Consider the following 27,613-nt stretch of genomic DNA (forward strand, 5'->3'; position numbering starts at 1 on the left):
CAACAACTCTAAAAAGGTATTTTTATGATCTGACCTACGGCCTTGGTGAGCGATGATTGGCTGAGGAATCTAAACACTACCACGAAAGCAAACCAATAACATAAATCTGAAACATACGTTTTATAACAACTTGTATTAAACAGAGACTGAACAAGGAGGCACTTGGTGCAGCACTGATGGAGATGCCTGCTTCCCACCACACACATCAGCTGATCGTACACAATAACATGTTTACATCGTTAACAACACGTTCACGTCATCAGATAGAACAGAATAACATGTCTACATCAGTTATAACATAACCTCCTAGAAGGAAATGTATTCGTAGATGGTTCTAGATAGAAATACCAAGCTCTAGCGTGTAAAATCATGGCAATAACAGGTCCTAGCAGGTAAGAACATGTTAATAACAGGTCCTAACAGGTAAGAACATGTATATAACAGGTCTTAGCAGGTAAGGACATATTGTTAATAATAATAATAGGTTGTAGTACACAATAAAATGGTAATGACACGTCCTAGGTGAAGAGGCGGATGGTGGCATCAGCTCCAGAGGAGAAGACCCAGGGCTGGGTGGGGTGAAAGGTCACATCCAGGACCCCAAGGTCATGGGTCAGGGTGTGACCCTTCAGAACCTTGACTGGGACGATGAGGGGGTTCTGGAGCAGGTCACTGGAAGGGCAGGAGAGAAGGTTAGAATTGAATTGTGGAACGGCCATTTCGCACTGTCACACTGTGAACGTAGTCATGGTAACCTACTTGTACACCATGCCGTGGCAGACGATGACGCTGCCATCGTCTGATCCCGAGGCGAAGAGAGGATAGTGGTTGTGGTAGGCCACACCCCTGAGGGCCTTCTTGTGGTGCCTAGGCAACAACAGGTGAAGGGTATTTGTTAAACAATCAATCAAGTCTATATGATGTCAAAGACCAAACTACCCAACTATGTATTCTGGCTAATGATGATTAGAGGATGATCAGCATAGTGTTTGCTAACCGTAGGATCTTGTAGGGCTTGGTGGAGAGGTCCAGGTCAAACCAAGCCAATCTGCTGTCATAGCTACCACAGACCAGGTTGTCTCCTGTGGACACAAACACAGATGAGTTACAGTGAGAGAGAGCGCATGAAGCCTGGGGCTAGCCAAGCATTAGCCTAGCAACTCTTAGACTGGGACTAGCCTTGCATTTCTTTGCCTAGCAAGTGTTAGGGTGGGACTAGCCTAGCATTTGTTAGCATGTGACTATCCTAGCGTGTCTTGGCCTAGCACTAACCTAGCGTATCTTAGCCTGGGATTAGCCAGGCACTAGCCTAGCATGTCAAAGCATGGGACTAGCCAGGCACCAGCCTAGCATGTATTAGCTTGGGACTAGCCTACCATGTCTTAGCCTAGCCTTACCTCCGGGGTGGATGGCCATGCTGGAGATCCACTTGCAGTTGGTCATCAGCTTCTTGGTGAGCTCCTGCTTGATGAGGTTGTAGACACGGACGTATCGCTGTGTTGCCACGAAGAAGTACGGCCTGAGTGGGTGGAAGGATACGCACTGCACCAGGCCCTTGCTCTTGCGGAAGGGGTTCTGCGTGCGGCGTTTGCTGATCTGGTGGATGAGCACCTGCAGGTTGCTGCTGTTGTCTGGCATCACGCTGGCCAGATAGTCCCCCTTAGCGTGCCAGGTCACCTGACGCACCGCCTGAGGAGGTGTGGGGGAGAGATGGTTAAAATAACCATCTATAACCCACAAAACACCTTATGTGCCAATGTGAACCCATATCCATGGCTGGGGTTTGGGACGCTAATGCTAACCCTTATCCATCTCTAGTGTTTGATATGCTAATTCTAACCCTTATCCATCTCTAGTGTTTGATATGCTAATGCTTACCCTTATCCATTTCTAGGGTTTTGGATGCTAATGCTAACCCAGATCCATCTCTATGCAGGTCAGGAGGTTTTTCCTCCAGCTTTGTTTGGAGAAAGCAGAGAAACTTCACTAACTTGCCTATTTCTGGAAGTTTCCGTCAGCTGCAGGAAAGACAAACCCTCCACTGGGCACCAGAGCACTGACAGCTTCAAACTGGGAACAGCCAGCCTCTGGGAGGGAGGGGGTGAGGATAGTACCTTAGGGTGAGTGAGGGTGAGTCGGATGCCTTTCTCGTAATCGGGTCCCTGGGAGGAGCTCCAGACCACGGCCTGCTCCTTCTCCTCCTCTGGAGCCTCGTAGGAGGACAGCAGCTGCTCGCTGGACGACACCACCAGCCGGTCAGCCAGGCCAGGGCTCACCACGAGCACAGAGCACTCACTGGGGACGGGGACCGGGTCGGAGGGGGGGACGGGGAGGAGGAGAGAGGACGGTTAGAGAGGAGACGAGACGAGGAGGAGAGTAGAAATGCAGGAGGAGGAGAGAAGAGGAGGTATCTTACAAGCAGACGGCCACCAGACAGAGTGCGGGGTTAGGGTTCCAGGCCACGCCCTTCACAGCTCCGCCCACCTCCAGAGTCTTCATGCAGCGTGCCGTGGCAACCTCCCAGAAACGCAGCGAGCCGTCGTCCGAGCCTGTTAGGGTCAGAGGTCATCTCTTACACGCTGTCACCCTGCTACACCTCGAACAGTATACCCCAACTGAACTAGTACACTAGAATTACATGGATTCATTTCGCAGACATTTTTTTCCAAAGTGATGTACAAAAAGTACAAAAAGTAAATAAAGCATCAGAAGGGCAGTTCTAACGGTACTTCGGAAGTCAGAGTCAAGGAACGGTCTGTATTTCCCAGGAAAAGTAACCACATCTCATCTACCAGGCAAAAGTGCAACCACAATATCACAAATACAGTGCAACAACACCATCCAAACTACAATTTAGTACAATGCAGAAATAACAAAAGGCAGAACTGAAATGCAACATCAATCAATTTAGTGGGTTCAATCTCTAGCAAAACAGTGGGTTACAGGATCTCAGTATACGTACTCTAGTGTAGTACGCTAGTGCCTAGTCTAGTATGCTTCATGTCTGTACTCTGTCGGTCCGTACTAGTACGCTGTGTGTGTTTACCTGCACAGCAGAGGCAGCGGTCGAGCGAGGGTCACGTCAGGGTGGAGCAGAATAACTCAGAAACCATGATCACTTTTTAACTACAGCACTGGCGGCTGCTGCAGCAAACAGATTTAGCACACTGGGGTTATGGCCCTCTGCTCTTAACCCTGGGACTGCTGGTCACTACTCTGCTATACTCTGGTCACTACTCTGGTAAGTACTCTGGTATGTACTTTAGTCAGTACTCTAGCATACTCTAGTCAGTACTCGGCCACACGTAGCAACCTGTTGACACCAGTGAGACATACCAGGCTGAAGCACAGGAAGTGAACTGCTAAGATGAAGATGACAGACCAAGCCTGGGGACCACTGGCACACTGACTGAACCACAGCTGAGCGTACACACACACGAGAACCACATATTCCGGAGTTCATAGGGAGATGGGCAGGGTCAGGGATGCCATGGTGACCCAGTGTGGCCACATCATTAGCGGGGAATGTGATAGAGGCTTTGCAGGGAGAGCTGAGGTACACATACAAGCTAGGCTAGTTTACAGCCCGCATACAGGCTAGGCTAGTTCACAGTGCACATACAGGCTACACTCATTTACAGTGCACATACAGGCTAGATTAATTTACAGTGCACATACAGGCTAGTTCACAGTGCACATACAGGCTAGACTCATTTACAGTGCACATACAGGCTAGATTAATTTACAGTGCACATACAGGCTAGATTAATTTACAGTGCACATACAGGCTAGATTAATTTACAGTGCACATACAGGCTAGTTCACAGTGCACATACAGGCTAGACTCATTTACAGTGCACATACAGGCTAGATTAATTTACAGTGCACATACAGGCTAGGCTAGTTTATAGCCCACATACAGGCTAGGCTAATTTACAGTCCACATAGGTTAGCCTACTTTACAGCCCACATAAAGGCTAGGCTAAATTACAGTGCACATACAGGCTAGGCTAGGCTAGTTTACAGCCCACATACGGGCTAGGCTAATTTACAGTGCACATACAGGCTAGTTTACAGTGATAGGCTAGGCTTGATCCAATCTAAATACAGGCTAGGCTAGGAGTAGCAACATAGGCTTGTACTCACCAGAGACCAGCCACTGTCCAGAAGGAGACACACTTATGGAACGCACCAGACTGGTGTGACCTCGATACACCTGGGAACACAGCAAAACTGTTAAGTTTTGTGTGTGTACAATTGTGTGTGTACAAATGGGTGTGTGTGCCGGGCAGGGTACCTACCAGGGACTGTGTGGTGGGGAAGGGCTGCAGGTCTTTGGGTTTGGGGAGCTTGGGGATCAGATCCTCTGGATTGACGCTCACCTGAGGGGAGAAAGACCACACACACCGCTACATAACCAACCTGAGAGAACTGCTTGTGATCATACACGTGCGTTTTTTTTTACTGTGGTTGTGTGTGTGTGTGTGTGTGTATGTTTGAGTCTCACCCTCATCTTGCGCTGGCGGGGGCAGAGGTAGAGGTCGAGGCAGCGTTCGAAGCGCTGCTGGATGAAGCGAGGGAAGGAAGGCACGGCGCGCAGGCAGGAGTACTTCTGGGGCAGGAGCTCCAACTTCCTGTCCTCTGGGTCCTGCTGCTCCCAGGCAAGACGCTGCGACGCACAACATCACAACCCAGCTCGGTCACAGTTTGTTTTCAGGCAGGCAGAAGAAAGGAAATCAAATGACCATCCCAACTCGACTAAGGCACAAATGAGGTGTATTGCAGTACAAAGCTATTAGACCTGTTAAGGCAGTGTAACTATGCAGATCTGTACTGCATCACAAAACGAGTGATGGGTCTTTTGAAATGTCCTTAGTGTCGAGGCTCTTCACAAACAAAGACGTACCACATGATACTGAATATTGTTTATACTGTGGATGCAGTTTTTCCACAGAGCTTTGTTTAGAATGTTTTGTTTACAATAATACGCTTGGTGTGTGCCTGTATGTGTGTGTGTGTGTACCTCCTCCTCTGACAGCAAGTACTCAGGGGGGGGATTGTAGGACTCCTCGTGACCAGGCAGGCGCAGCTTGGGGGCGGGGACATGCATCTTGTGCCTCCCCAGGATGGCGTTGGGGTCAGTGGTGGCCCAGAGGTCGTAGTACACCGGGGTCGTGACCTTGGGCTGGCGGGGCTTGATCCAGCCCATCTTTATGGCGTGCACCATCTTAGACACCTGCACACAGCACACTGGGTAAGTACAGGGGCGACACCTCACACATGACACCCTGTGAGTGTGTGAGTGTGTGTGTGTGTGAGGGTGCGTCTCACCTTCTCCTTCTCAATGAGGGAGGGGATGAAGCTGCGCTTGTCCTGAGGCCTGTTGGTGACCGGGTGGATCATCACCTCACCAGAGAAGAAGTCCACAGACGGCTGGAGAGAGCGAGGAGGAGTAGTGAGGGAGGAGAGAGGAGGGGGAGAGAGGAGAGCGATGGGGATGAAGAGACAGAGAGGAGGAAGAGAGAGGTGACACACATCAGTCAAACGTCAACATGGTCCTCTGGCCATGTGATCAGGATGTGACGGTTGCCGTGGTTACCTCGTACTCGTTGAAGTTCACGTCTCCAAAGTGGCCCTTCTGCAGCCGCTGCACCAGCTCTATCTGCTCGTCCGTCAGCTTGACATCACTTCCTGTCATCTTGTCATGCACCGTTCGCCTGGGGGGTGGGAGAAGATCACAGTGGGTTATGGTAACCATTATAAGAGCATTTACCATGACCACCCATACTATTATTATATCATACAAGATATATCATATACTATTATTATCATCATCATCACCATTATCTTTATCACAACTCTCTCCAGTCACCAGCCCTCACCAGTAGTCAGGGTTGTCCATCTTGTCCAGGAACTCGTCCAGTTCGTCCTTGTTTCTGATGGGCTTATAGATCTTCCTGCCGTCCAGGTCATAGCCAATGTGAGGATAGTCCTGGTACCACTCCATAGGAACGTTCCCCACTGTGTTTCTTATGTCCTGAGGAACACCGAAACATGTCACAACCCAGACCCTAACCCCAGCACAACCCAGACCCTAACCCCAGCACAACCCAGACCCTAACCCCAGCACAACCCAGACCCTAACCCCAGCACAACCCAGACCCTAACCCCAGCACAACCCAGACCCTAACCCCAGCACAACCCAGACCATAACCCCAGCACAACCCAGACCCTAACCCCAGCACAACCCAGACCCTAACCCCAGCACAACCCAGACCCTAACCCCAGCACAACCCAGACCCTAACCCCAGCACAACCCAGACCCTAACCCCAGCACAACCCAGACCCTAACCCCAGCACAACCCAGACCCTAACCCCAGCACAACCCAGACCCTAACCCCAGCACAACCCAGACCCCAGTCCCAGACTCGCACATGAGTCTCAGCCTTGGATCCAGACAGACCCAAGACCCAGACCTGAAGCTGCAGGCAGGTGACAGACCTCATTCCTGCTGCAGCCTGGCAGGACACAGACCCCAGTCTGTAACCCTGACCCAGCATAAGCACACTGATGAACCCAGAAAGCAACTCAAGTAGAAGGCCCTCGTCTGGAATGAAAACACCACTGTAGCAGCTAACTCATCCTCCAGATGGCTACTGTATGCACTCGGCGGGGGAGGGGAGGAGAGGAGGCAGGAGGGGAGGGGAGGAGAGGAGACAGGAGGGGAGGGGAGGAGACAGGAGGGGAGGAGAGGAGACAGGAGGGGAGGGGAGGAGAGGAGACAGGAGGGGAGGGGAGGAGACAGGGAGGGGAGGAGAGGAGACAGGAGGGGAGGGGAAGAGGAGTGGAGAGGGGAAAGCAGGAGAGAAGAGGAGAGGAGGAGGAGACGGGGTCTACACATCAAAACAGATCCAGACAGACGACAACACTAACCCTAATCCTACAGCAGTATAGATGGCATGAGGGTTTCCTTCTTCGGTGCCAGCAAGAAAACTGTGTAGAGGAGGGGGAGGAGGGCCAGGAGGTAGAGGAGGGAGAGGAGGAGGAGGAAGACGGGGAAAGAGGAAGAGGGGGACAGGGAAGGAGGAAGAGGAGGAAGTGGAGAAGGGCAGGCAGGAGGGGGAGGAGCTGAGGAACTGTGTGTGTAGAGGGAGGAGGAAGAGGAGGAGCCAGGGGCGAGGACACTCCCCCGGCAATAAAAGAGGCACACGGAAACTCAGACACCTCACATGGATCTGGAGACTGGGAGGGAGGGAGAGAGGGAGATAAAAATATATTGACACACAGAAACAGAGGACAGACTGAAACAAAGAGAGAGAGAAAGAGACAGATATACGCAGGTAGTGTGAGAGATCACAAGAGACACATGTAAAGCTGAACAGAGAAACAGACGTGGAAAGAGACAAGGAAAGGAGAAGTAAAGCCTTGGCAGAAGATACCGGATTGGTACTGGACCTGGCCCTGGCCCTAGCTCACTGGTACTGGAACAAGCAGAGTGCTACTCGACTTGGAACACTGGTACTGGATCAGCACCTAGCAGATTGGACCTACACGATACTGGACAACTCTTTTTAAGCCAATCGCCTTCTGTGTGTGTGTGTGTGTGTGGTCAGCAGCCGATCCCTCTCCAGCCCTGCCTTCGACCCTGACCCTTCAACCCCGACCCCTAACTAACGAGCATGAACAGGTGACCAGAGGATCCCTCGACTGTCCTGACCCCTGAGACTGTGACGTTGACCCCTGACCCCGGCGTGGTCAGGCGATGTCATTTGCAATGGTGCGCCCAGCGGCCGGAAGCCTGCTGTACTCTGAGCTGTCGCTGCCGTCGTCAGGGGAGAGTAGCGAGGGGGAGGGGTGCATCGCCATGCACGGCGCCGCCTACCACCTCCGCAAGCCTGTCCGGGAGGCCCCGCCCCCGGACCCTCAGGCCCCGCCCCCCAAGAACACGGCGAACGCGCGGGAGCGCGACCGCACCAACAGCGTGAACACGGCGTTCTCCGCCCTCCGCACGCTCATCCCCACGGAGCCCCGCAACAGGAAGCTCTCCAAGATCGAGACGCTGCGATTGGCCTCCAGCTACATCAGTCACCTTGGCAACGTGCTGCTACTGGGGGAGGGCCCGGCGGAAGGACAGCCCTGCCACGGTGGAAGCCCCGCCCCCCATTACCATCACTACGCCTCCCCCAGCCGTAACCGTGACAACGAGAACGCCCAGCCCAAACAGATCTGCACCTTCTGTCTCAGCAACCAGAGGAGAGGGGTGAGTCCACACACTCCCCCTCCTACACACACGAGGGGGGAGAGGGAGGGAGGAGGGGGAGAAGGAGAGAGGGGAGACAGAGAGGAGGGGGAGAAAGAGAGAGGGAGGAGGGGAGACAGAGGAGGGGGAGAAAGAGAGAGGGAGGAGGGGAGACAGAGAGGAGGGGAAGAAAGAGAGAGGGAGGAGGGGAGACAGAGAGGGGGGGAGAAAGAGAGAGGGAGGAGGGGAGACAGAGAGGAGGGGGAGAAAGAGAGAGGGAGGAGGGGAGACAGAGAGGAGGGGGAGAAAGAGAGAGGGAGGAGGGGAGACAGAGAGGAGGGGGAGAAAGAGGGAGGGAGAAAGAGAGAGGGAGGAGGGGAGACAGAGAGGAGGGGGAGAAAGAGAGAGGGAGGAGGGGAGACAGAGAGGAAGGGGAGAAAGAGAGAGGGAGGAGGGGAGACAGAGAGGAGGGGGAGAAAGAGAGAGGGAGGAAGGGAGACAGAGGAGGGGGAGAAAGAGAGAGGAAGGAGGGGAGACAGAGGAGGGGGAGAAAGAGAGAGGGAGGCTGAGGAGAGAGAGGAGAGTGGATGAGAGAAAGAAGAGGGGGAGAGAGGGGAGACGGACGAAAAGGGGGGGAGAAGGAAGGGGGAGAGACTGAGCAGTGAAATATACCATATGCCCAAAGCAACGTGACTTTGGAACATTTCTGCTTCATTAAATCATTGCACTTGCAAACACACATACACCCCAAAACCACTGTGACTAACTGCACTTAACCAACAAGTCACTGAGCCAGCCAGCCAATCAGCTAACCAGTCTGCCAACCAACCGGTCAGCCAGCCAGATTGCAAGCCATCCATCCAGCCTTCCAGCAAGTCAACCATCCATCCAGCCCAGAGCTCTGAGTGGGCCTGCTGCCTATGGTTGATCAGACGGTGCAGTGACTGGCCCCTCCAGTCATCCCATCAGTAGTGTATCAGTACAGTAGCTATGAGAAACCCTGCACTCCAGCTAACACTAGACTACAGAGCCCTTACACTGTATTACACCATATTACCATAGGCAACGTTACCTGTTCCCAACTCTAGAATACATAGCCCTTGTGAATCATAACTATGTTACCATCAAAGCATTTCCATGCTCTACATTATCAAGCAAGTAAGTAGAGCATTACCATGACTGCACTGTGGATCATTACCATGACTACACAATACCATGACTACACTGTGGATCATTACCATGACTACACTGTGTAGAGCATTACCATGACGACACAGTTTAGCCTTACAATGAGTATTACCATGACTTCAAGGCATTACAGTGAAAGGACATAGAAATGAGCTCATATAAATAATACAATAATGCATGCTTGTGTGTGTGTGTGTGTGTGTGTGTGTGTGTGTTTACACGTGTCTCAGTGCAGTGAGAGAGACAAAATAAAGAATTACAAACTACAGTAGAGATTGATGATAGTGAGAAACTAAGCATATTTCTGGGCGAGGGCCTTGCCACCAGATAAGTATTACAGTGTCACAGTCTGACTAACAGTGAATCAACCATGCTGACTCTCCCTTTTAAACAGTGACTACTTCCACTGCCTGGCAGTACAACAATGATCCTTCATTCTATGTTGGTGCCTGTTACACAGAACTGCTGGGTGGCATAAAGGCACAACATGCCGGCAAAGAGACAGAGACAGACACAGATAGAGAGAGACAGAGAGAGAGAGCGAGAGAGAGGCAGACACAGAGAGAGAGAGACAGAGAGAGAGAGCGAGAGAGAGTGTGTGTAATGGAGCTGGAGAGTAATGTCTCTAGCAGGTGAGGACAAACTAGTGCAAGATGGCAGGGGGGGATTGCATAACACATACCGGCACACAGTGCACAAAGCGCACACACCTGTGCGATGTGAACAGGGGTGACCCAAAAGGATTACTAATTGGGTGTGTGAAGGCCCAGGGGAGGAGTTCTGGTTCTGGTGGACTCACACAGTCCTCACACACACACAAGATATCAGAACAGACTCACCTCTTATATTCCCATATATTCATACAGACATCAGCAAATAACCCACTAGGGTTGGGCGAGAACTACAAATGTTCCTATTGACAACCATCATTGCTTCAATTTGTGATTGGTGATGTATTCGACAATTTGAGGGTGATGTTGTAACGGACCAAAATAGATCAATTCATAGCAAAGTTTATCCATCTTCGTTTGAAATACAGTTTTCCTGCCGCTGTTAGTTATAAAGTGATAATTCCCCAAATCTCAAAGCAGAGTTGCAGTCAAACAGCCATTACAGGAGTGTTTTATAGGGTCTGTGTTCAGTACACCTACTGACTCTACATGTATTTATGTCTGAATGTGGGTGTGTTCTTTTTCAGAACAAAGACAGAAACACTGCTCTGAGGAGTTAATTGCTAGACGAGAAAGACAGGAGGATGACCCCCCCAGGACCCTACTACACCCCCCAGGACTCCGCTACACCCCTCAGGACTCCGCTACACCCCTCAGGACCCTGCTACACTCCCCAGGACTCTACTAAACCCCTCAGGACCCTACCGCACCCCCCAGGACCCTACCGCACCCCCCAGGACCCTACCGCACCCCCCAGGACTCTACCGCACCCCCCAGGACCCTACCGCACCCCCCAGGACCCTACCGCACCCCCCAGGACTCTACCGCACGCCCCAGGACCCTACCGCACCCCCCAGGACCCTACCGCACCCCCCAGGACCCTACCGCACCCCCCAGGACTCTACCGCACCCCCCAGGACCCTACCGCACCCCCCAGGACTCTACCGCACCCCCCAGGACCCTACCGCACCCCCCAGGACCCTACCGCACCCCCCAGGACCCACTGAACCCGCTCTAATTATTTTTTTTATTAAACTTGACTGGGTTTCTACAGCATCATAGCTAATCATGTTCATAAGCAGGCAGTACATGTATGATAAACGTATATTCACTGTCTTATGCTCGGTAACTTCTGGACTCGACAGACATACTGTTTCCCTACACACTCACTTGTCCATTCCTACACACACACACACTCACATCTAAAACCCTGACACACACAGTTACTACCCCCCCCCCCCACACACACACACACTGTAGAGCACTTGTGTGGAGTCCTTGAGTGCAGTAGCAGCTTTCAGACAGGAAGCTGGCGCCAGCTTTGCTTTTCCCCCCTCCCCCTTCTTCCCTTCCTCCCCTAATCCCCCCCCCCTCTCCTATCCCTTCTCCATTACTCCCCCTGTCCTCTACCCCTCCGCCCCCATCCCCCCCCACCCTCTTCATTCTACTAAAGAGCACATGTTAAACCTATCGCAGGGAACGAGACCTTCCTGTCTGCAGGCTGGAATCTCAGGATCAGGTTAGTATGGTGGTGGGTGTTACTGGGGTGACGAGTGAGGGCTAGAGAGGGCGGGGGCATGGTGACTGGGATATGGTCGGGTTCAGGACTATCGAAGGAGTATCAAAGTCAGGGTTGGGACTGGGCGAACAAACGATAGCGGTGCGTACCGCGATAAAGACACTCATTCAATTGCAATAAGAATCCGGCTCGATGGGATGTTCGACATTGTCACTTCAATGCATCCCATTCAAACGTCCAGGAAAGCGCATAACGAACAGGCAACGTTGGGTTGCGTGAACGCACCCCCAATGCGCTCCCTCCATGGCTCATGGACAGCGTGATAATGGAGCGTGCTACGACCGACACGGAACAGGCCAGTCATTGTTCGGCTGCACCCTCAACATGCGACACAACAAAAGCAAACCTTGTGGCGTGAGACACTGAGTTCAGGTGATGAGGAAGACGTTGTCGATAAGCTTGCCAGTATGGCAGTTAGTCTGACCGATAAGAGAACACAACAGGAAAAAAAACGTCCCAACCAAGAGCGGGAATACAACCAATACTAAATGTTTACACCGTGGCTGCTTCCATCCTTTGGAGCAGTCTGTACGATGTTAGACAGGGGGGCATGGGGGCAGGGTTAGGGCGGTGTCAGGGGCAGGGTTAGGTGTTATGGTTTAGATAGGGTTCAAAGATGACTCTCTGAGGATGCACAGGCCTATTACTGTGCTCCTCCCCGTTGAAGATGTTAAGATATTTGTCTGTCTGGTCCTTGTTCTAGGCGTGGTGACGTCTCACGTGAGTGAAAAGGGTACAAACAATTTGTATAAAACACATGCTCCTTTTACTGTGTGATTTTGTTGTGTTACCACCAGGGGGAGTCATGTTCACTTTGTGGAGGGCAGGATGGCAAAGTTGTACTTCCTGACAACTTTTTAAACTTATTCTCAAAAATAAATTATCAATAGATATCATAGCGATGTCATGGAGCATGTTTGTTGGTGAACACACAACTATGAGGTTTGCCCACAGCCTTAACAGAGTTTAAGATAGAAATGCAGGGAATCGCAGTAATACTTAACCCTTTTTTAACTAAAATTATTATTATTTAAATAATATCCCATATCTTATATCCCCCTTATCACAAAACATGCCTAAAGAGCATGTTTATTAGTTGTACTTAGTATATAATTTATTTTCAGAATATGGGCATAATTTGCATCTTACATTTTAAAATAAATGATTTTGTCTTAGATGAAGTGGGAGATTCCTGATCTGGTCTGAAGAGCTTTTTGACTCCAGTCCTGATGAAAACAATGTTGTGCCAAGGTGTATGAAGTCAAGAACTGTCCTCAATTCCAGCACAGATGAAGAGGAAGAGAACATTTTGAAAGATTGGAGATAATCTTGCATGCTGCAGAGTATTAAATGTTACAGCTATGGTACCTAACCCTGACAATGATTCAATTAGTTTGTTTTACCTGCTAGAGTAGCGCTGATGTCTTGAGTATAATGTACATACACAACCCTGATGGAATACTGATGGGTCCACTGGGAGTTACTCCAGCCCAGACAGTGGAGAAATATGTGCCATCCAGTGGGAAAAGTCCAGACAGTAGAATGAGGTATGTAATACCACCACAAAGAGATGCTACGCCATCTGGTAAATGGTGACAGAAGCAATCCTCTTCCATGCAAATATAAAGACAAAATCCCTCTTTCTACATGTCAGAGCTGTGACAGAAAGTATTGATTAATCACGAAGACTGCGATCAAATCATAAGAAGAAGTGCATAAGACAAGATCAGATCCCATGGGAGATGGAACTGCATCAGCATCTGTTCCTGCTGTCATTAGAAAGTGCAATGGATCCTGAGTGTACAACAAACAGCAGGACTGTCTGTATAACACTGTGCTCCTAATTATTATTCAACTGACATATCAGTAAGATTTCAGTCAAATAAACATTTAGGTTTAAGGTGTTCAAAGAAAGTATTTGTTTTATTCCTCATATATTTTTAGATGACTGGTGTCAATCTCAGACAGGCAATGTCAATTAGTTTGCCAGATGACTAGTTAAATGTAAATGGAGGTTGTTCCACATAATGATGCAAGTGACAGTTCTCATGCAATATGGGGAGGAAGAAAGATCTTAAGATGAAAAGCATTAAATAGTGTCGTTTTTGTGAAAATTGACAAGAGATAATCGAACTGTTAAAAGATGTGTGAGAGATTCAGAGGACAGACACATTTGGACAGATAAAGGCTCATTAAGGACATTTTCTGAGAGACAAATTAATGGTATTAAAAAAGCAGCTATGAAACTGCTACTGCTGAGAAGTGAACAGGTATTTGAAGCTGCCGGTGTCACTGGAATCCTGAGAACCTCTCACTGCAGACATATCCCAGTTAGAACCATTGGGAAAATGAGGTCAAACTTCTGAGTTCATCTTTGAAACTTGTTAAGGTCAAGAAAGCCCATAAACTGATTTCTTATTTGGAAAACTACAACCTAATTCGAGAAAGCCCTGTAGTTTTGTATTTGTCCTATTTTTATTGTATTATTTTTTAATGCCTTTTTGTATTTTGTTTTATTGTTATTATTCATGGTTGTGCTCAACCTGAGGCAGAAATTCTGTAGTTTGTGTGACAACCGTGCCTTTTTGTGACAACCTATCCCATCTGCAACTTTCTTTTATGGCTATTTTGCTGCTGTCAAAACAGAATAGATAGAAAAATCACAGCTCAAATAAATGGTCTTTATCAGGCTTGTTTTAGAGGTTTCCTTGTTCCAACACACCTGATTCAAATGAATGGTCGTTAGCAGGTTTCTGCATAAATAGATAACGACCCATTCATTGGAATCAGGTGTGTTGGAGCAGGGAAACATCTATAACATGCAGGGCAGGGAGGCCCGAGGACCAGGATTTGAAACCCCTGCTCTAACACATGCAGGACAGGCTGCCCAGAGGACCAGGTTTGAGGACCACAGCTCTAAACCATTCAAAAAGACGTGTCCCCAAAGTGAGGGTTTTGTTACGCATTTCCCCTATGTCGGCTTAAGTAGGTCTGTGATTGTGACTGTGTGGGTGTGACTGTGGGGGGGTGATTGTGACTGTGTGGGTGTGACTGTGGGGGGGTGACTGCGTGACTGTGGCTGTGTGTGTGAGGCTGTGTGACTGTGTGGCTGTTTGTATGAGGCTGTGTGTGTGAGGCTGTGTGACTGTGTGGCTGTGTGCTTGTGTGTGACCGTGACTGTGTGACTGTGACAGTTTCCTACCTCCTCATCCGAGGTGTCCTGTTCGTACTCGTCCCTCAGCATGGTACTCGGTCCTCTCTCTTCCATCCCCCTCTCCTCTTCTCCACTCTCAGCACATAGTTTCTTCACCTTCTTTTTCGTCTTCTTCAATAAAGAACCGTCTTCCTGCAGGGAACAGAACACTCCATTTAAGAAGATGACAGAGGGTGTCCATGTTTTACAGATTGTCACAAGGAGATCCTCAATGATAAAACGATTCACCATCACGCTTTCTCCAATCTCTCCAGACTCCAGTAGACTACAATAATGACCACCTTTGTGGAAACTGTCCTCTTCCAGGGATTGAAGACTTGCTTTACTACAATTTGGGTTCTGCCCTGTCAAACTGTGAAAGACATGGCTGGGTTACAGCTCCCCCCCATGGTCAGGAAAAAGAACACAGCTTTCGCACTAATCTGAACTCAGACCAGTCACACTGTTACAGAAAGAGACCAGCTGTTACAAATAGACCAATCACACTGTTGCAGATCTACTACTACAACCATGATCACTTGCACAAAACATTTAGATGTTGGCCTTTATTCTGGAACATGAACACAATGTTCCTGCTCATATGTTTACATGTAAAATGAAAATAAAGATCCCCCTAATATTTCCGTTCACATGCAGCCGTGCTTACTCCGATTAACTAGTTGGCTTGTGTACAACGCACAGAGCTGACAGTGAGACAGTGTGTTGCAAACTGCATTTAAAAAAAACACAGAGATGCACACAGAGATATTCTGACTGCGCTGCATACATCTCCAACTAAGGCTCCTACAAACCAAACAATATCTGCATATGCCACGTCTTCGTTAGAAAATGCTACATTCAGAATATGGCCCAATTCAGAATATCCATTTACATGACCGTATCAAATTTGGAGAATTGATATCCTGAATAATAGTGGGATACTAGTGTGCATGTAAACATACTCACTGTTACAGACAGAAACCAGTCACACTGTTACGAGACACAGCAGTCAAGATGGCTACCTGAGCATCTTCCTTTTCTGGGCTCTCAGCTCCACTGCTGATCCCCAGGGGCCCATCGATGACAGCCAGATCTTCCACCGAACCCTCTTCCTCATCCTCGTCGTCACTGTCGCTCCCCGAGTCCTCCAGCCCTGAGAACACGCTCTCCTCGCTGTCAGAAGCATCCTCTTCCTCCTTCTCCAGGGTCAGGTCTATGCTGAACAAGGGAAGCTGGGAGGAGAGATGACATGTAGAAACATCAGGATAGTCTGCAGTGTGACACTCGTCAGCTACAGATCTCTCTTCATTACATCAACCAGCCAACCGGGACTATTAGCTAAACTGTGCAATAAAACAAGCATTTTGTCTCCATTAAATTATTCCAAACCGAGGCCAGCTTTGAGCCAGTTAAGTTGTTCTATAACACTTATAATTTATGTAATGATTTGATTAAGGAGCAATAAGTTCATTATTTAAAAGTTAATGCCTTTGCGGAAGGTCAGTTTTAGACTGGCCATGTTAAATGTCTCTTTCCCTGTCTTCAGCCAGGCTACTGTTCATGTTCTGAAAGCTTTTGAGATAAATTACTTGACAAGTATAAATGCTGTCAAGTTTTAGATTGCAAATGCTTCCAATGGCATCAAGGAATACAATGTAACAAATGAAGAGCGCAAAAGCATCTACTAAATCGGTGTAACGATTTAGGGTTTGAGGGTCAGAACCCCTGGGCTAGTTACATTTTGTTGCTTTGATTCAAATCGTACTTCTCCGTGGATGCTTTTTGCTCATAAAAACAGACAATCACTGCCACCGGTACCTACAGATACTCGCTACATCAAGCACACACTACCTTCATAGAAGACTGAACTGGGATGCTAACTGGACAAGAAAGATTACAATCCAATTCCGGCCATGCGTTCTTGATAGCTAGTAGCAAGCTAGCACAGTGGTATAAGCTGGCCCCTCGGTTTCAGCTAACCGGTTAACATTACATCTAAAACGGCATTGTGCTGTACCTTGTCATCCTCTTCTTCTACGCTCCTTTTCTTCACACTCTTTTCTTTAGCCTTGCTCATGTTAGTACAGTCTGTGTTGTACTCGAGCTTCTGTGTCGGCATGCTGCGGACATCAACAGCGGTCCATGTGCAGTTTGTGGAGTCAAGGGTCGAAGTTGAGAGTGTAGATCAGATGGGTACACTCGTTTTGGCTACACGTGGATGGAACCGGCGGGTTGCGTTGAAATGACACACAATGATGCTAATTGAAATTCTATCTTAATGTTCAATTTTATATTATATATATATATTTTTTTTTTTACATTTTTTGAAATTAATGTATGTGAAGTGTATGTATCATGTAGCCTATGTATCTGCTAAGTTTTTGTTGATGATGTCACACACATGCGACAACAACCAGGCGCCTGTGCAATGGGCATTATTTACGCAGTTCGTACTTGGGAGACATGTAGTTTGGATGGAAATTTCCATCTCTTACAGTTATCGACCATAGAAGGTCCCACTCCCGGACTTATACGCTACAGTTTTGAATATTTGGATTCCGTGAAACTCTGTAACCGCCTATGTCGAGGTTACAGCTTAAACTGCGCTGTCAATAATATTACGCTCGTTTAGGCTTTGTTTTTCTTTCGAGCGCCCCCCCTTGTGTCGGTGGCTATTTTTGGAGTCTCCTAGCTCGTTAGCTAGCTGTAAACTTAGCAAGCATTTTTTTTACTGTGTTGTGATGGAGTTCCACGGTGGCGGGTCTGGCGGTGTTGTAGTCAGCGGCAGTAACGTACCAGCTTTCCTCACCAAGCTGTGGACTTTAGTTGAAGATCCGGACGCCGATCCACTCATCTGCTGGAGCCCTGTAAGTTACTACGAGTGTGTACTGGCAAAGCTACGAGGTTAGCTAGCCTGCCCAAAAAAGATGGTATTTATCAATATTATCCAACACTGTGTAGCATACAGTTTAATGTTAGTGTGAGGTAGTGAGGTTGCACTTCCAGCTATTAGTTTAGCTAACGATATGATATAGTTAGTTTCCCTAATTAGCTCTAGCTAGATCGTTGTTAAGCTCAAGGTAGCCTGTGCTACAGTGGACTCAAGTTAGCCGAACTGGTTCGCAAGTTAGCTAGGCTAGTAGTAACCAGACAGCTATAGTATTGTATTTAGTCTGCGTTAACGGATTGAAGGACTTGGGAGTTTGGGATTGCCAAATTATCTAACCCCAACTAGCTAATGGACTAAAACGTATGTTTAACACACTTGAAGCAGCTGTTTGACTGTTGATTTCAGACGTTCTTGAATCTTAAATAACCAGCTGCTGTATGGGAATGCGTTGTTGTAGCTAACTGTTATTTTTGAGGGGGGTTACAAAGATGTACCGAGCGTAAAATGTAAATAGTTAACATGGTAATATGGGGACACGGTGTGATTAAATAAAGAAATACAATTAAATATGTACATGTGCGGAAGTAAATACAACAAACCAACTTCAGCTTAACTACTGGAAATAATTATTCACAGGCTCGCTACGTAGGAACAACTCTTGCAGCAAGATGCGTCACAGGATGACGGGAGAAGAGGGTAGAGTCTAACTTTATCGGAATGTTAGCTTGAGTGTTAATCGACCGTTGTGTGAGACCTGGCAACAGCAGAGTGTCGCTGCTATGGGTTTGAGGTATTAAGTTGGTTTGGGTTCTGATCTGTAGGCATCTGTGACGTTGTTTGTAAAAGGTCTCTAAAATAAGACTTGATTTGACCAGAGCTTGATGGGCATGCTGTCTCACTTCTCAGAACAAAAATCAAACTCAGACCGTTCTTTGACTCTGACCACTGAAATATTGTTGGAACTGATGCACTTCTGATTCTTGACTTTCTGCTGTACTTTCTATTTGTATTGTATTTGCTTTGGATAAAATCATCTGCTAATCAAATGTATTGTTATTTTGTCCCAGAATGGAAATAGTTTCCACGTGTTCGATCAGGGCCGCTTCTCCAAAGAGGTTCTGCCGAAGTTCTTCAAACACAACAACATGGCTAGCTTCGTCCGCCAGCTCAACATGTGTGAGTATCCTCCCCCTCCTGTTCTCCCCCGTGTCGTCCTCACCCTTCGTGTCCTCCTCACCCTTCATTTGTCCTCACCCTTCGTGTCCTCCTCACCCTTCATTTGTCCTCACCCTTCGTGTCCTCCTCACCCTTCGTTTGTCCTCAACCCTCCTGTCCTCCCTTCACCTGTATCCTCACCCCTCCTGTTGGATTGGGCAACATGGCCTAAATAAATAAAAAATTAAAATACACTGAAACTACAAAGGAAACTAGAGAGGGTACAATTTCTGGGGAAATTGTAGGGTGTGTTTTCTTGCGTCGGTTGCAGATGTGTCCGTTTATTATGAAACAAGCTATTCTAACAACGTTGTGACCAGCAGTATTTTTCAGATGGAATCGCGATTAAACAGTACCATCTGCTAACTGAAAATATGCCCCCAAAAACGTAAACAAGCTTGACATTTATTTATGGGAAAATCAAGAAAATCAAATATTTAGGGATCCTTGGGTGGAAAAAGAAAAAATAATAATATATATGTGAGAGAACAAAGGTTGTGTTCTTGCCGAAGGCAAGCACACCCAATAAGTATGATTTATTTGGTTTTGATTTGAACAAAACAAGGATTAACAAAAGAAAACAAACATGAATTTACCTATCAGGTTTAACAAAGTACAAGCTTATTATTAAAGGAGTCATTGATTACAAAACCGATTTTACCCTGTCATAGTTGAATAACAACAGTTTGGTGGGTAAAATGAACATACAGTCAACCTCAAAGTCTGTTGACACCTCTTCCCTATGCAAACTCAAAATGAAAAAAATTGTCTGTAAAACGGTAGCTTTTCAACAAAGCCACCGGACTGACGTCAGTCCGGTGGCCCTCCTGTTTTGGCTCTGGTCTGTATTTTTTTCACGCCCCAAAATTTACATCCAGACCAACCCGAGGTAGCGTAGATCTCCAATACTAGTTTAGCTGCGTGCTGCTTTGTGTAGGCTACTTCTAAGGAATTACAAAGAAAAATGTTTTGAATTATAACAAGGATATCGAAAATGGACCACGGTTGTAAATGCTGTGTTCCAGCCTGTACAGGGACGGTTAACACTCATAGACTTCCCAAGGAGCCAAACATTTGACAGGCATGGCTGCTGATTGTCTATGAGTAGATCCCAGCAAAGGTCGACACTCAATCATTCATTTGCTCTGAGCAGTTGCGTTTTTGCTCCCCAGCTTCACTCGTTGAAAACCAACCAATCAGCCCGCAGCTTATCTAAATATTAATGAGCATACCATAAAAAGAGAAAAGCTAGTGTTTTTTCCTGGGTAAATTTCAGAGGATCTATCAGATCTATCATAGAACAGCACCCGGGCCATTTTCAACCCAACCAATGTTACATACCTTGTTCGGAGACCTTAAGGAACACTGTGAAATACTCCCCCAAAACAACGTCAACCACCCCTTTAAATAAAAGCTGCCTCTTAACACTTTTGTAGTCTAATGAAAACACAGTGTCATCTCAAACAGTGACATGGCCAAAAGTCAGCCATTTTCAGACGCAATCAGATAGTTTTCTGTTTTTCCATTTAGACATTTAGCACACGCTCTTATCCAGAGCGACTTACAGTAAGTACAGGGACATTCCCTGTACCTGTTCTATTCCATCATCTCTTTGTCACAAGTGAAAAAAACTGCCATAAGAGTGGTCTCCTTTGTGCTATCGTATAATCACATCAGTAATAAGTTAACAGTGGTTACTGATGTAGCCCCATGTAGACAGCATAAAGGTACAAAGTCGTGGCGACATTGATCTGTCCTCCGGAGCAACATTTCAGAAAGGACGCCTCTGACTTGTACAGTGACAGCCTATACCAAACAGCTATCACTTTCCTTCCCCTTCCTATAGCTCCTCCCCCCTCTGGTAGCTCAACGACACTGACGTACACCCCCCCCCCCCCCCCCTCATGGAACGGAAGTGTGTAGTGTTTTGTAATGGAACATGACTGTGTTAATATAATTGTGCCATGTACTGGAGTTGACCCCTAGGGACTAGCTAGAACTAGGTATAGCCTCGTGGTAGGCTAGAGCACGTGAATACAAATCAAGAGATCGCAGGTCTGCATCCCCCACAGTACATCGAGTCAATTTGAATAAAAGGCGGTCGCATAACATATCGTTGGAATTGTAGAGACGAGTTGGATTCTAAGTCCCAGTTCCCCCCTGTTTGTCTCTGTCCAGACGGCTTCCGGAAGGTGGTGCACATCGAGCACGGCGGCCTGCTGAAGCCGGAGAGGGACGACACAGAGTTCCAGCACCCAGACTTCCTCCGGGGACAGGAGCACCTGCTGGAGAACATCAAACGCAAAGTCACAAACGTACAGTCCACTGTTCTTGACCAGTCTGCCTGACAGATACGCTTGTTCAGTGTCTCTCTGTTTCTGTCTCTCTCTCTCTCTCTGTTACTCTGTTTCTCTGTCTCTCTCTGTTTCTCTGTCTCTCTCTGTTTCTCTGTCTCTCTCTGTTTCCCTGTCTCCCTCTCTGTTACTCTCTGTTTCTCTCCTCTCTCTCTGTTTCTCTGTCTCTCTCTCTGTTACTCTGTCTCTCTCTCTGTTACTCTGTCTCTCTCTCTGTTACTCTGTCTCTCTCTCTGTTACTCTGTCTCTCTCTCTGTTACTCTGTCTCTCTCTCTGTTACTCTGTCTCTCTCTCTGTTACTCTGTCTCTCTCTCCGTTACTCTGTCTCTCTCTCTGTTACTCTGTCTCTCTCTCTGTTACTCTGTCTCTCTCTCCGTTACTCTGTCTCTCTCTCCGTTACTCTGTCTCTCTCTCCGTTACTCTGTCTCTCTCTCCGTTACTCTGTCTCTCTCTCTGTTACTCTGTCTCTCTCTCTGTTACTGTCTCTCTCTGTTTTGCCGTCTCTTGTTTGTTCCTGTCTCTCCCTCTCGCTCTCTGTTCCCCTTTGTTTGTTTTTGTCTGTCTTCTGTCCACTCTCTGTCTGTTGCTGTGCTTTCTTCTGTCGAGGCTCTTCCTTCCTTCTCTCTGTGTCTGAGGGGACATCATGTCGGGATAGCTAATCTGGAGCCAGCATGGTCTACCATCTGGGGATTAAATCCTTGAGGATCTGGTAATCTGAATGTATAATCTGGCCAGGCCAGAATCTTTGACAAGCAGGGCCCGACTGCTCCTTCAGGATCCATGCTTGTGTGTGTGTGTGTGTGTGTGTGTGTGTGTGTACGCTACGTGCTAAACGTGCCCTGTGGTCTCCCAGGTGTCCAGTCTGAAGCAGGAGGACCTGAAGATCAGCACGGACGACGTGTCCAAGATCCTGACTGACGTGCAGCACATGAGGGGCAAGCAGGAAAACATCGACTCCAAGATCATTGCCATGAAACAGTGAGGGGACACACACACACACACACACACACACACACATGCATACACCAACAACAATTAACTCACATGCCACACACACTTATGCATGTTTAAAATGTGTTTGCCCAATGCGTGCGTGTGCGTGTGTGTGTGTGTGTGTGTGTGTGTGTGTGCGCGCACAGTGAGAACGAAGCCCTGTGGAGGGAAGTGGCCAGTCTAAGGCAGAAACACACCCACCAGCAGAAAGTCGTTAACAAGGTAAACACACTCCCACCCCCACACACACGCACACACATATATTGTGGTAACCAGGGTCTCACCCTGTAAGCCTGTCTCGCACTCTCATCCCGTTTCACCCCGTCCCCGTCCACAGCTGATCCAGTTCCTGGTGACCTTGGTTCAGTCCAACAGAGTGCTGGGGATGAAGAGGAAGATGTACGTGACATTAGCATCTTTATGATGTAGCATTTATCCTAATCGAAGTGCACCGTTCGTGTGGAGTGTCCCCTTGACTAGAGTTGCAGTGGGGAAGGGTATCGAACAATTTTACCTGCTATGTTGTTGAGAGGAGGAGGGGGGGGGGGTTGGAGGATGTGAGGTTATGATGACTGGACCTGCTTACGTGGTCTTGTGTCACTGCTGTCCCCGCTGCAGACCACTGATGCTGAACGACAGCAGCTCCGCCCACTCCTTACCCAAGTTCAGCCGGCAGTACTCTCTGGAGCCCCTGGAGGCCTCCCCAGTCATCTCTGTGAGTCCTGGAGCCTAGCCCGTCTTAGCATAGCATGGTATTCTCTCAGTCCTGGAGCCTAGCCTGTCTTAGCATAGCATGGTATTCTCTCAGTCCTGGAGCCTAGCCTGTCTTACCATAGCATGGTATTCTCTCAGTCCTGGAGCCTAGCCTGTCTTAGCATAGCATGGTATTCTCTCAGTCCTGGAGCCTAGCCTATCTTAGCATAGCATCATATTCTCTCAGTCTTGGAGCTTAGCCTATCTTAGCATAGGGTTCTCAATGAGTCCTGGTGCATAGCTTTGCATAGCAGTGTTCTGAGTCCTGGAGCCTAGTTTAGCTTGGCTTAGCATGAGGTTCTATCTGGGAGTCCTGGAGCCAAACTTAGCACAGCATACCATGACATCATACAGCATAATCTATTTGTGTTTGTTCAGATAATGGACAATAACATGTGCTCGTGTGTAGGCGCCGAACAGTGCTTTCAGCGCTGTGAACCTGTTCCAGACAGAAGCTCCTCTAAAGTCCGGCCCCATCATCTCTGACATCACTGACCAGGCCACGCCCAGCCCTGTGGAGGACAACAGCGATTGGCTGGAGGACAGGTTAGTGCCTTGACCACCACACAATAAACAAGCTTCATTCATGTCACTCTTTTGTAACACTCAGTATCCACGTGTGGGCGCAGTCGAGTCATAGCCCGAGAGCCTGTTAACCTGTGTGTTATCCCTGGTGTGTTAACCCTAACCCTGCCCCTGGTTAATCCTATATAACCCTGGTTGTTATGCGTTCAGTTCCACCAGCCCGCGGGTGCTAGTCAAGGAGGAGCCATCCAGCCCCGAGGGGGAGGAGCCATGTTCTACCCAGGCGGGGCTTTCAGCAGACACGCCCCTTTCTCCCACAACCTTCATCAACTCCATCCTGCAGGAGAGCGAGCCCGGCCCCGCCCCTGCCCCTAACCCCGCCCACACAGATCAGCCGTGTCTCAGTGTCGCCTGTATTGACAAGTGAGCGTCCTACCCCCTCTAACCCTGCTCCAACTACACACATGCACATGCACACTTGTCCAATAGCACCCAGATGGACACAGGCAGGTGTGAATCCAGGGACGGGCCAACTAGGTTGCCTCTTGAACCTCAGTTACAGTACAACCAGAGTTTTTAACCAGTTTACCCCAGTTATGTGAGTTATCCTTCTCGGGTATATTTAGCATTCGCAGACTTTTATATGCGGCTTTCTGTCTAGTTTTTTTTCTGTCTTGTTCTAGCTGGGACAGCAGTGTCTATTCTGTGTAGTTCTAGCTGGGACAGCAGTGTCTATTCTGTCTAGTTCTAGCTGGGACAGCAGTGTCTATTCTGTGTAGTTCTAGCTGGGACAGCAGTGTCTATTCTGTCTAGTTCTAGCTGGGACAGTGTCTATTCTGTCTAGGTCTACCGTCTAGTTGTTGTGCTTCTATGTTTCAGTTCTGCCCAGGTGTCAGATGTTTCCCTCCTCATCCCCAGCCCCTCCTCCACCTCGTCTCCACAGCTCAGGCATCATCTGGGGTTAGCATGTCAGCTGGCCCGCCACACCCTAGACACTGTATCAAACACACCCTATAGACACACCACACCTTAGACCCCGTACAGCGACAGCCCCACTATTACCGTAAACCCCGAATCCCCACCACTGTCATCAGCCAACCGTTAGGATGTTCACCTGGTTGTAGTTTCACCCTTTTTGGAATACTGTTCAGTGTTTGTATTGGGACAGTGGTTTATGCCGACTACAGCAAACGCGCTTCGTAAACAGGGCAGATGTGTGTTGGTTCTATTTCTACACCTCCATACCCCCCAGGTATGACCCCCACCCCCCCAGGTCTAACTTCACCCCAGGTGTAATCCCGGTCTCACTGTCTTGCAGGCTCGAGCTAAACGAACACTTGGACAGCATCGACAACGGCTTGGAGAACCTCCAGACCATCCTCAATGCTCAGAACATCAACTTTGAATCCTCCCCTTTATTTGAAGTAACGTCTCACCTACTTAGTCTGTGGGCTGCTGTCCTGGATGGGCGGGTGCTGTGCTGGGTGGGGGGGGGGGGGGGCGATGTAAACTGTGTTTGAGTGTTTGTCCCGTTGCACTGTGATCCTTTCTGCAGTTCTTCACGTAGTATTCTGACAATTTCAATGAATGCTTCTTCTGAGTGGATGAATGTCAATGTAATGTTTTCTTGATGGGTTGTTTCAGTTTTTCAGCTCACCCATGCCCAACAGTGACTTTGACCTGGACACAAGCCTGGACAGTGTAAGTTAGTCCTCCCAGCAAACACTACCTGGCTCTTTAGCTAGCTAGCCCTGCCCAGCCACGCCCTCTAGCTAAACCTACCTAGCTCTTTAGCGGACATGCTAACCCTGCCTAGCTTTATAGCTAACCCTACCTAGCAGTTTAGTGCACCTGCTAACCCTGACTAGCTTTCTTGCTCACCCTGCCCACCCCTTTAGCTAACCTTGCCTAGCCCTTTAGCACACATGCTAATCTTGCTAATTTAGCCATCTAGCTAATGCTTCCTAGCCCTGTGTGTGTATCACAGTCCCACTTGTGTGTTTCAGATTCGGGACCTGCTGTCACCTGAGCCTTCCAGGGTCGGGGAGCCTGGCGAGGACTCAGGTTAGCGCCCAGACACTTCCCTTCACACACCACACACACACACACCTTCCTTCACACACCACACACACACACACACACACCTTCCTTCACACACCACACACACGCACCTTCCTTCACACACCACACACACACACACACACACACACACACACACCTTCCTTCACACACCACCCACACACACCTTCCTTCAAACACCACACGCCTTCCGTTACACACCACACACACACATACCTTCCTTCACACACCACCCACACACACACATCTCCCTTCACGCACACCATACGCTCTACTACCAATACGCAAACATGCCACATGACACATACATGTGCCCGGTCACACCTGTGACCCTGTGAGAGTGGAGGCCGCATCACGACATGTGTGTGCAGGAAAGCAGCTGGTGCAGTACACAGCCTCGCCGCTGGTGCTGCCGGAGCAAGGCGACCCGGAGCCCGAGAACAGTGTGGGGGACCTGCCCTCCCTGCTGCAGCTGGAGGGAGACTCCTACTACATCCCTGACGACCCCACTTTCTCCCTGCTCTCCTCCGACTTCCAGGCGCCCTCACCCCCCCAGCCTGGACTCTCCTAGACGCTCCTCTGCATCCTGTTGCCCAGAGACTCTCGCTGCGCTGATTTTAAATAGGGATGTCTCTGTTTTATACAGCCATGTCCAACCGGGGAAATGTCCTCAAGTTCTTGAGCAGAATTGCAGTCAGCTGGTTGAAATCCCTACAGTCTCTATCCACAATGCCCCGGGCCTGATGCAGTCTTTACCCACAATGCCACTGGCCTGATGCAGTCTTTACCCACAATACCCCAGGCAGTGTCCAGTTCAAGGCGTGGTTCACAGAGCACCAAGGCAGGATAGACGACAGATTTAGACTCCAGAATTTACCCGATTTTGTTTTCCCTCTTTTGTTTCACAAGGATCAATCCTTGTGATTTTGTTTCTCTTCTTTCTGTCAAATTCCTCTCCTCTCTTAGTGTCTGTCCTGCTTGTTTGGATTATTGGGTTCTTTTAAAAGAGTAGTTCTTTTACAACATTCTATATTCTTTGTGCTGCATGTTAGATTCACTGTGGGTTTGGCATTTGTTCATGTTTGCATATCCATGTCTCTCTCTCTGGGATCCACTGGGTCTCTATAAGATCCACTGGGTCTCTATAGGATCCACTGGGTCTCTATAGGATCCACTGGGTCTCTATAAGATCCACTGGGTCTCTATGGGATCCACATCTGTATGGGATCCACTGGGTCTCTGTATGTAGGTCCTCACAGGTATTCATGGACACACTGTTCTGCTTGACCATCGAAGTATTTATTTTGCAATAATATAAATAGCGTACACTTATGCAGAGTATTGATTTGTGAGGAATATTAATTTCTTCCCACCTATTGTCAGTAGATGGATCATAGTCGTGTAGACGGGCCTTCTGTCACGTTGAACATTTCAACAGTTCCAGATGTTGGTCTCCACCTTCTGCTCCTTCTGTTTCGTCTGTCTCAATCACCCGCCCTAGTCCACTTCCCAACTCCACATCCTTAGTCCATATCCCTAGCCCCAGTAAATATCGTAGTTCTGGTCACTTGTCCATATGCCTAGTCCATAACTGTTCACAACCCTGGTCCATATCCCTAGTCCATAACTGTTCACAACCCTGGTCCATATCCCTAGTCCATAACTGTTCACAACCCTGGTCCTTGTCCATAGCCCTCGTCCCTCGGGGGTGGAGTCTAGTCCCAGTGTGTGTACTGGAGTGTAGTTACTGGTGCAGACAGGGATGTGGTGGGTCTGCATGTACCAAAATGGACAGTTGAGTACTTTGACCATAACCAATGACTGGCATAACCTGAGATTTGCTAACTGCGCATGAGAACTATATTTTGTGAAGGGTATGTTTCAAATAAACATGACTGTTTTGAAATAAAACCAATGCCTGAGTCTTTCGTTAA

The 27,613-nt window shown here is 48.4% G+C and overlaps 3 protein-coding genes across 4 annotated transcripts; 2 read left to right on the forward strand and 1 right to left on the reverse strand.

Annotated features, from left to right (window-relative positions):
* Positions 1 to 118: 118 nt before the first annotated feature.
* Positions 119 to 17,153, reverse strand: bop1 (BOP1 ribosomal biogenesis factor). Its single transcript, XM_084695769.1, has 16 exons — positions 16,888 to 17,153; positions 15,893 to 16,102; positions 14,880 to 15,023; positions 5,883 to 6,037; positions 5,600 to 5,717; positions 5,332 to 5,433; positions 5,024 to 5,236; positions 4,508 to 4,669; positions 4,302 to 4,382; positions 4,147 to 4,216; positions 2,417 to 2,549; positions 2,115 to 2,295; positions 1,398 to 1,689; positions 998 to 1,082; positions 760 to 867; positions 119 to 672 (listed from the first exon to the last, which is right to left on the reverse strand). Exons 1-16 carry the CDS (start codon positions 16,987 to 16,989, stop codon positions 519 to 521), a joined length of 2,310 nt encoding a protein of 769 aa, XP_084551895.1. The 5' UTR covers positions 16,990 to 17,153; the 3' UTR covers positions 119 to 518.
* scxa (scleraxis bHLH transcription factor a) lies at positions 7,282 to 11,295 on the forward strand. The gene is made up of 2 exons (XM_084695528.1): positions 7,282 to 8,260; positions 10,626 to 11,295. The coding sequence occupies exons 1-2, from the start codon at positions 7,763 to 7,765 to the stop codon at positions 10,656 to 10,658; spliced, it is 531 nt and encodes a 176-aa protein (XP_084551654.1). The 5' UTR covers positions 7,282 to 7,762; the 3' UTR covers positions 10,659 to 11,295.
* A 160-nt stretch (positions 17,154 to 17,313) lies between the features above and the next one.
* Positions 17,314 to 27,590, forward strand: hsf1 (heat shock transcription factor 1). 2 transcript variants are annotated; one of them, XM_084695770.1, is made up of 14 exons: positions 17,314 to 17,737; positions 18,828 to 18,936; positions 21,154 to 21,290; positions 22,183 to 22,307; positions 22,469 to 22,544; positions 22,660 to 22,721; positions 22,941 to 23,037; positions 23,485 to 23,621; positions 23,811 to 24,023; positions 24,480 to 24,560; positions 24,919 to 25,024; positions 25,245 to 25,301; positions 25,607 to 25,664; positions 26,051 to 27,590. In XM_084695770.1, exons 1-14 carry the CDS (start codon positions 17,612 to 17,614, stop codon positions 26,248 to 26,250), a joined length of 1,584 nt encoding a protein of 527 aa, XP_084551896.1. In that variant the 5' UTR covers positions 17,314 to 17,611; the 3' UTR covers positions 26,251 to 27,590. The 2 variants fall into 2 exon arrangements, with proteins under 2 accessions (XP_084551896.1, XP_084551897.1); XM_084695771.1 differs by lacking the exon at positions 24,480 to 24,560.
* The last annotated feature ends 23 nt before the right edge of the window (positions 27,591 to 27,613 follow it).

This window comes from Hypomesus nipponensis, chromosome 4, assembly GCF_054491055.1.
Source record: "Hypomesus nipponensis isolate SF chromosome 4, ASM5449105v1, whole genome shotgun sequence".
NCBI classification, from domain to species: Eukaryota; Metazoa; Chordata; class Actinopteri; order Osmeriformes; family Osmeridae; genus Hypomesus; species Hypomesus nipponensis.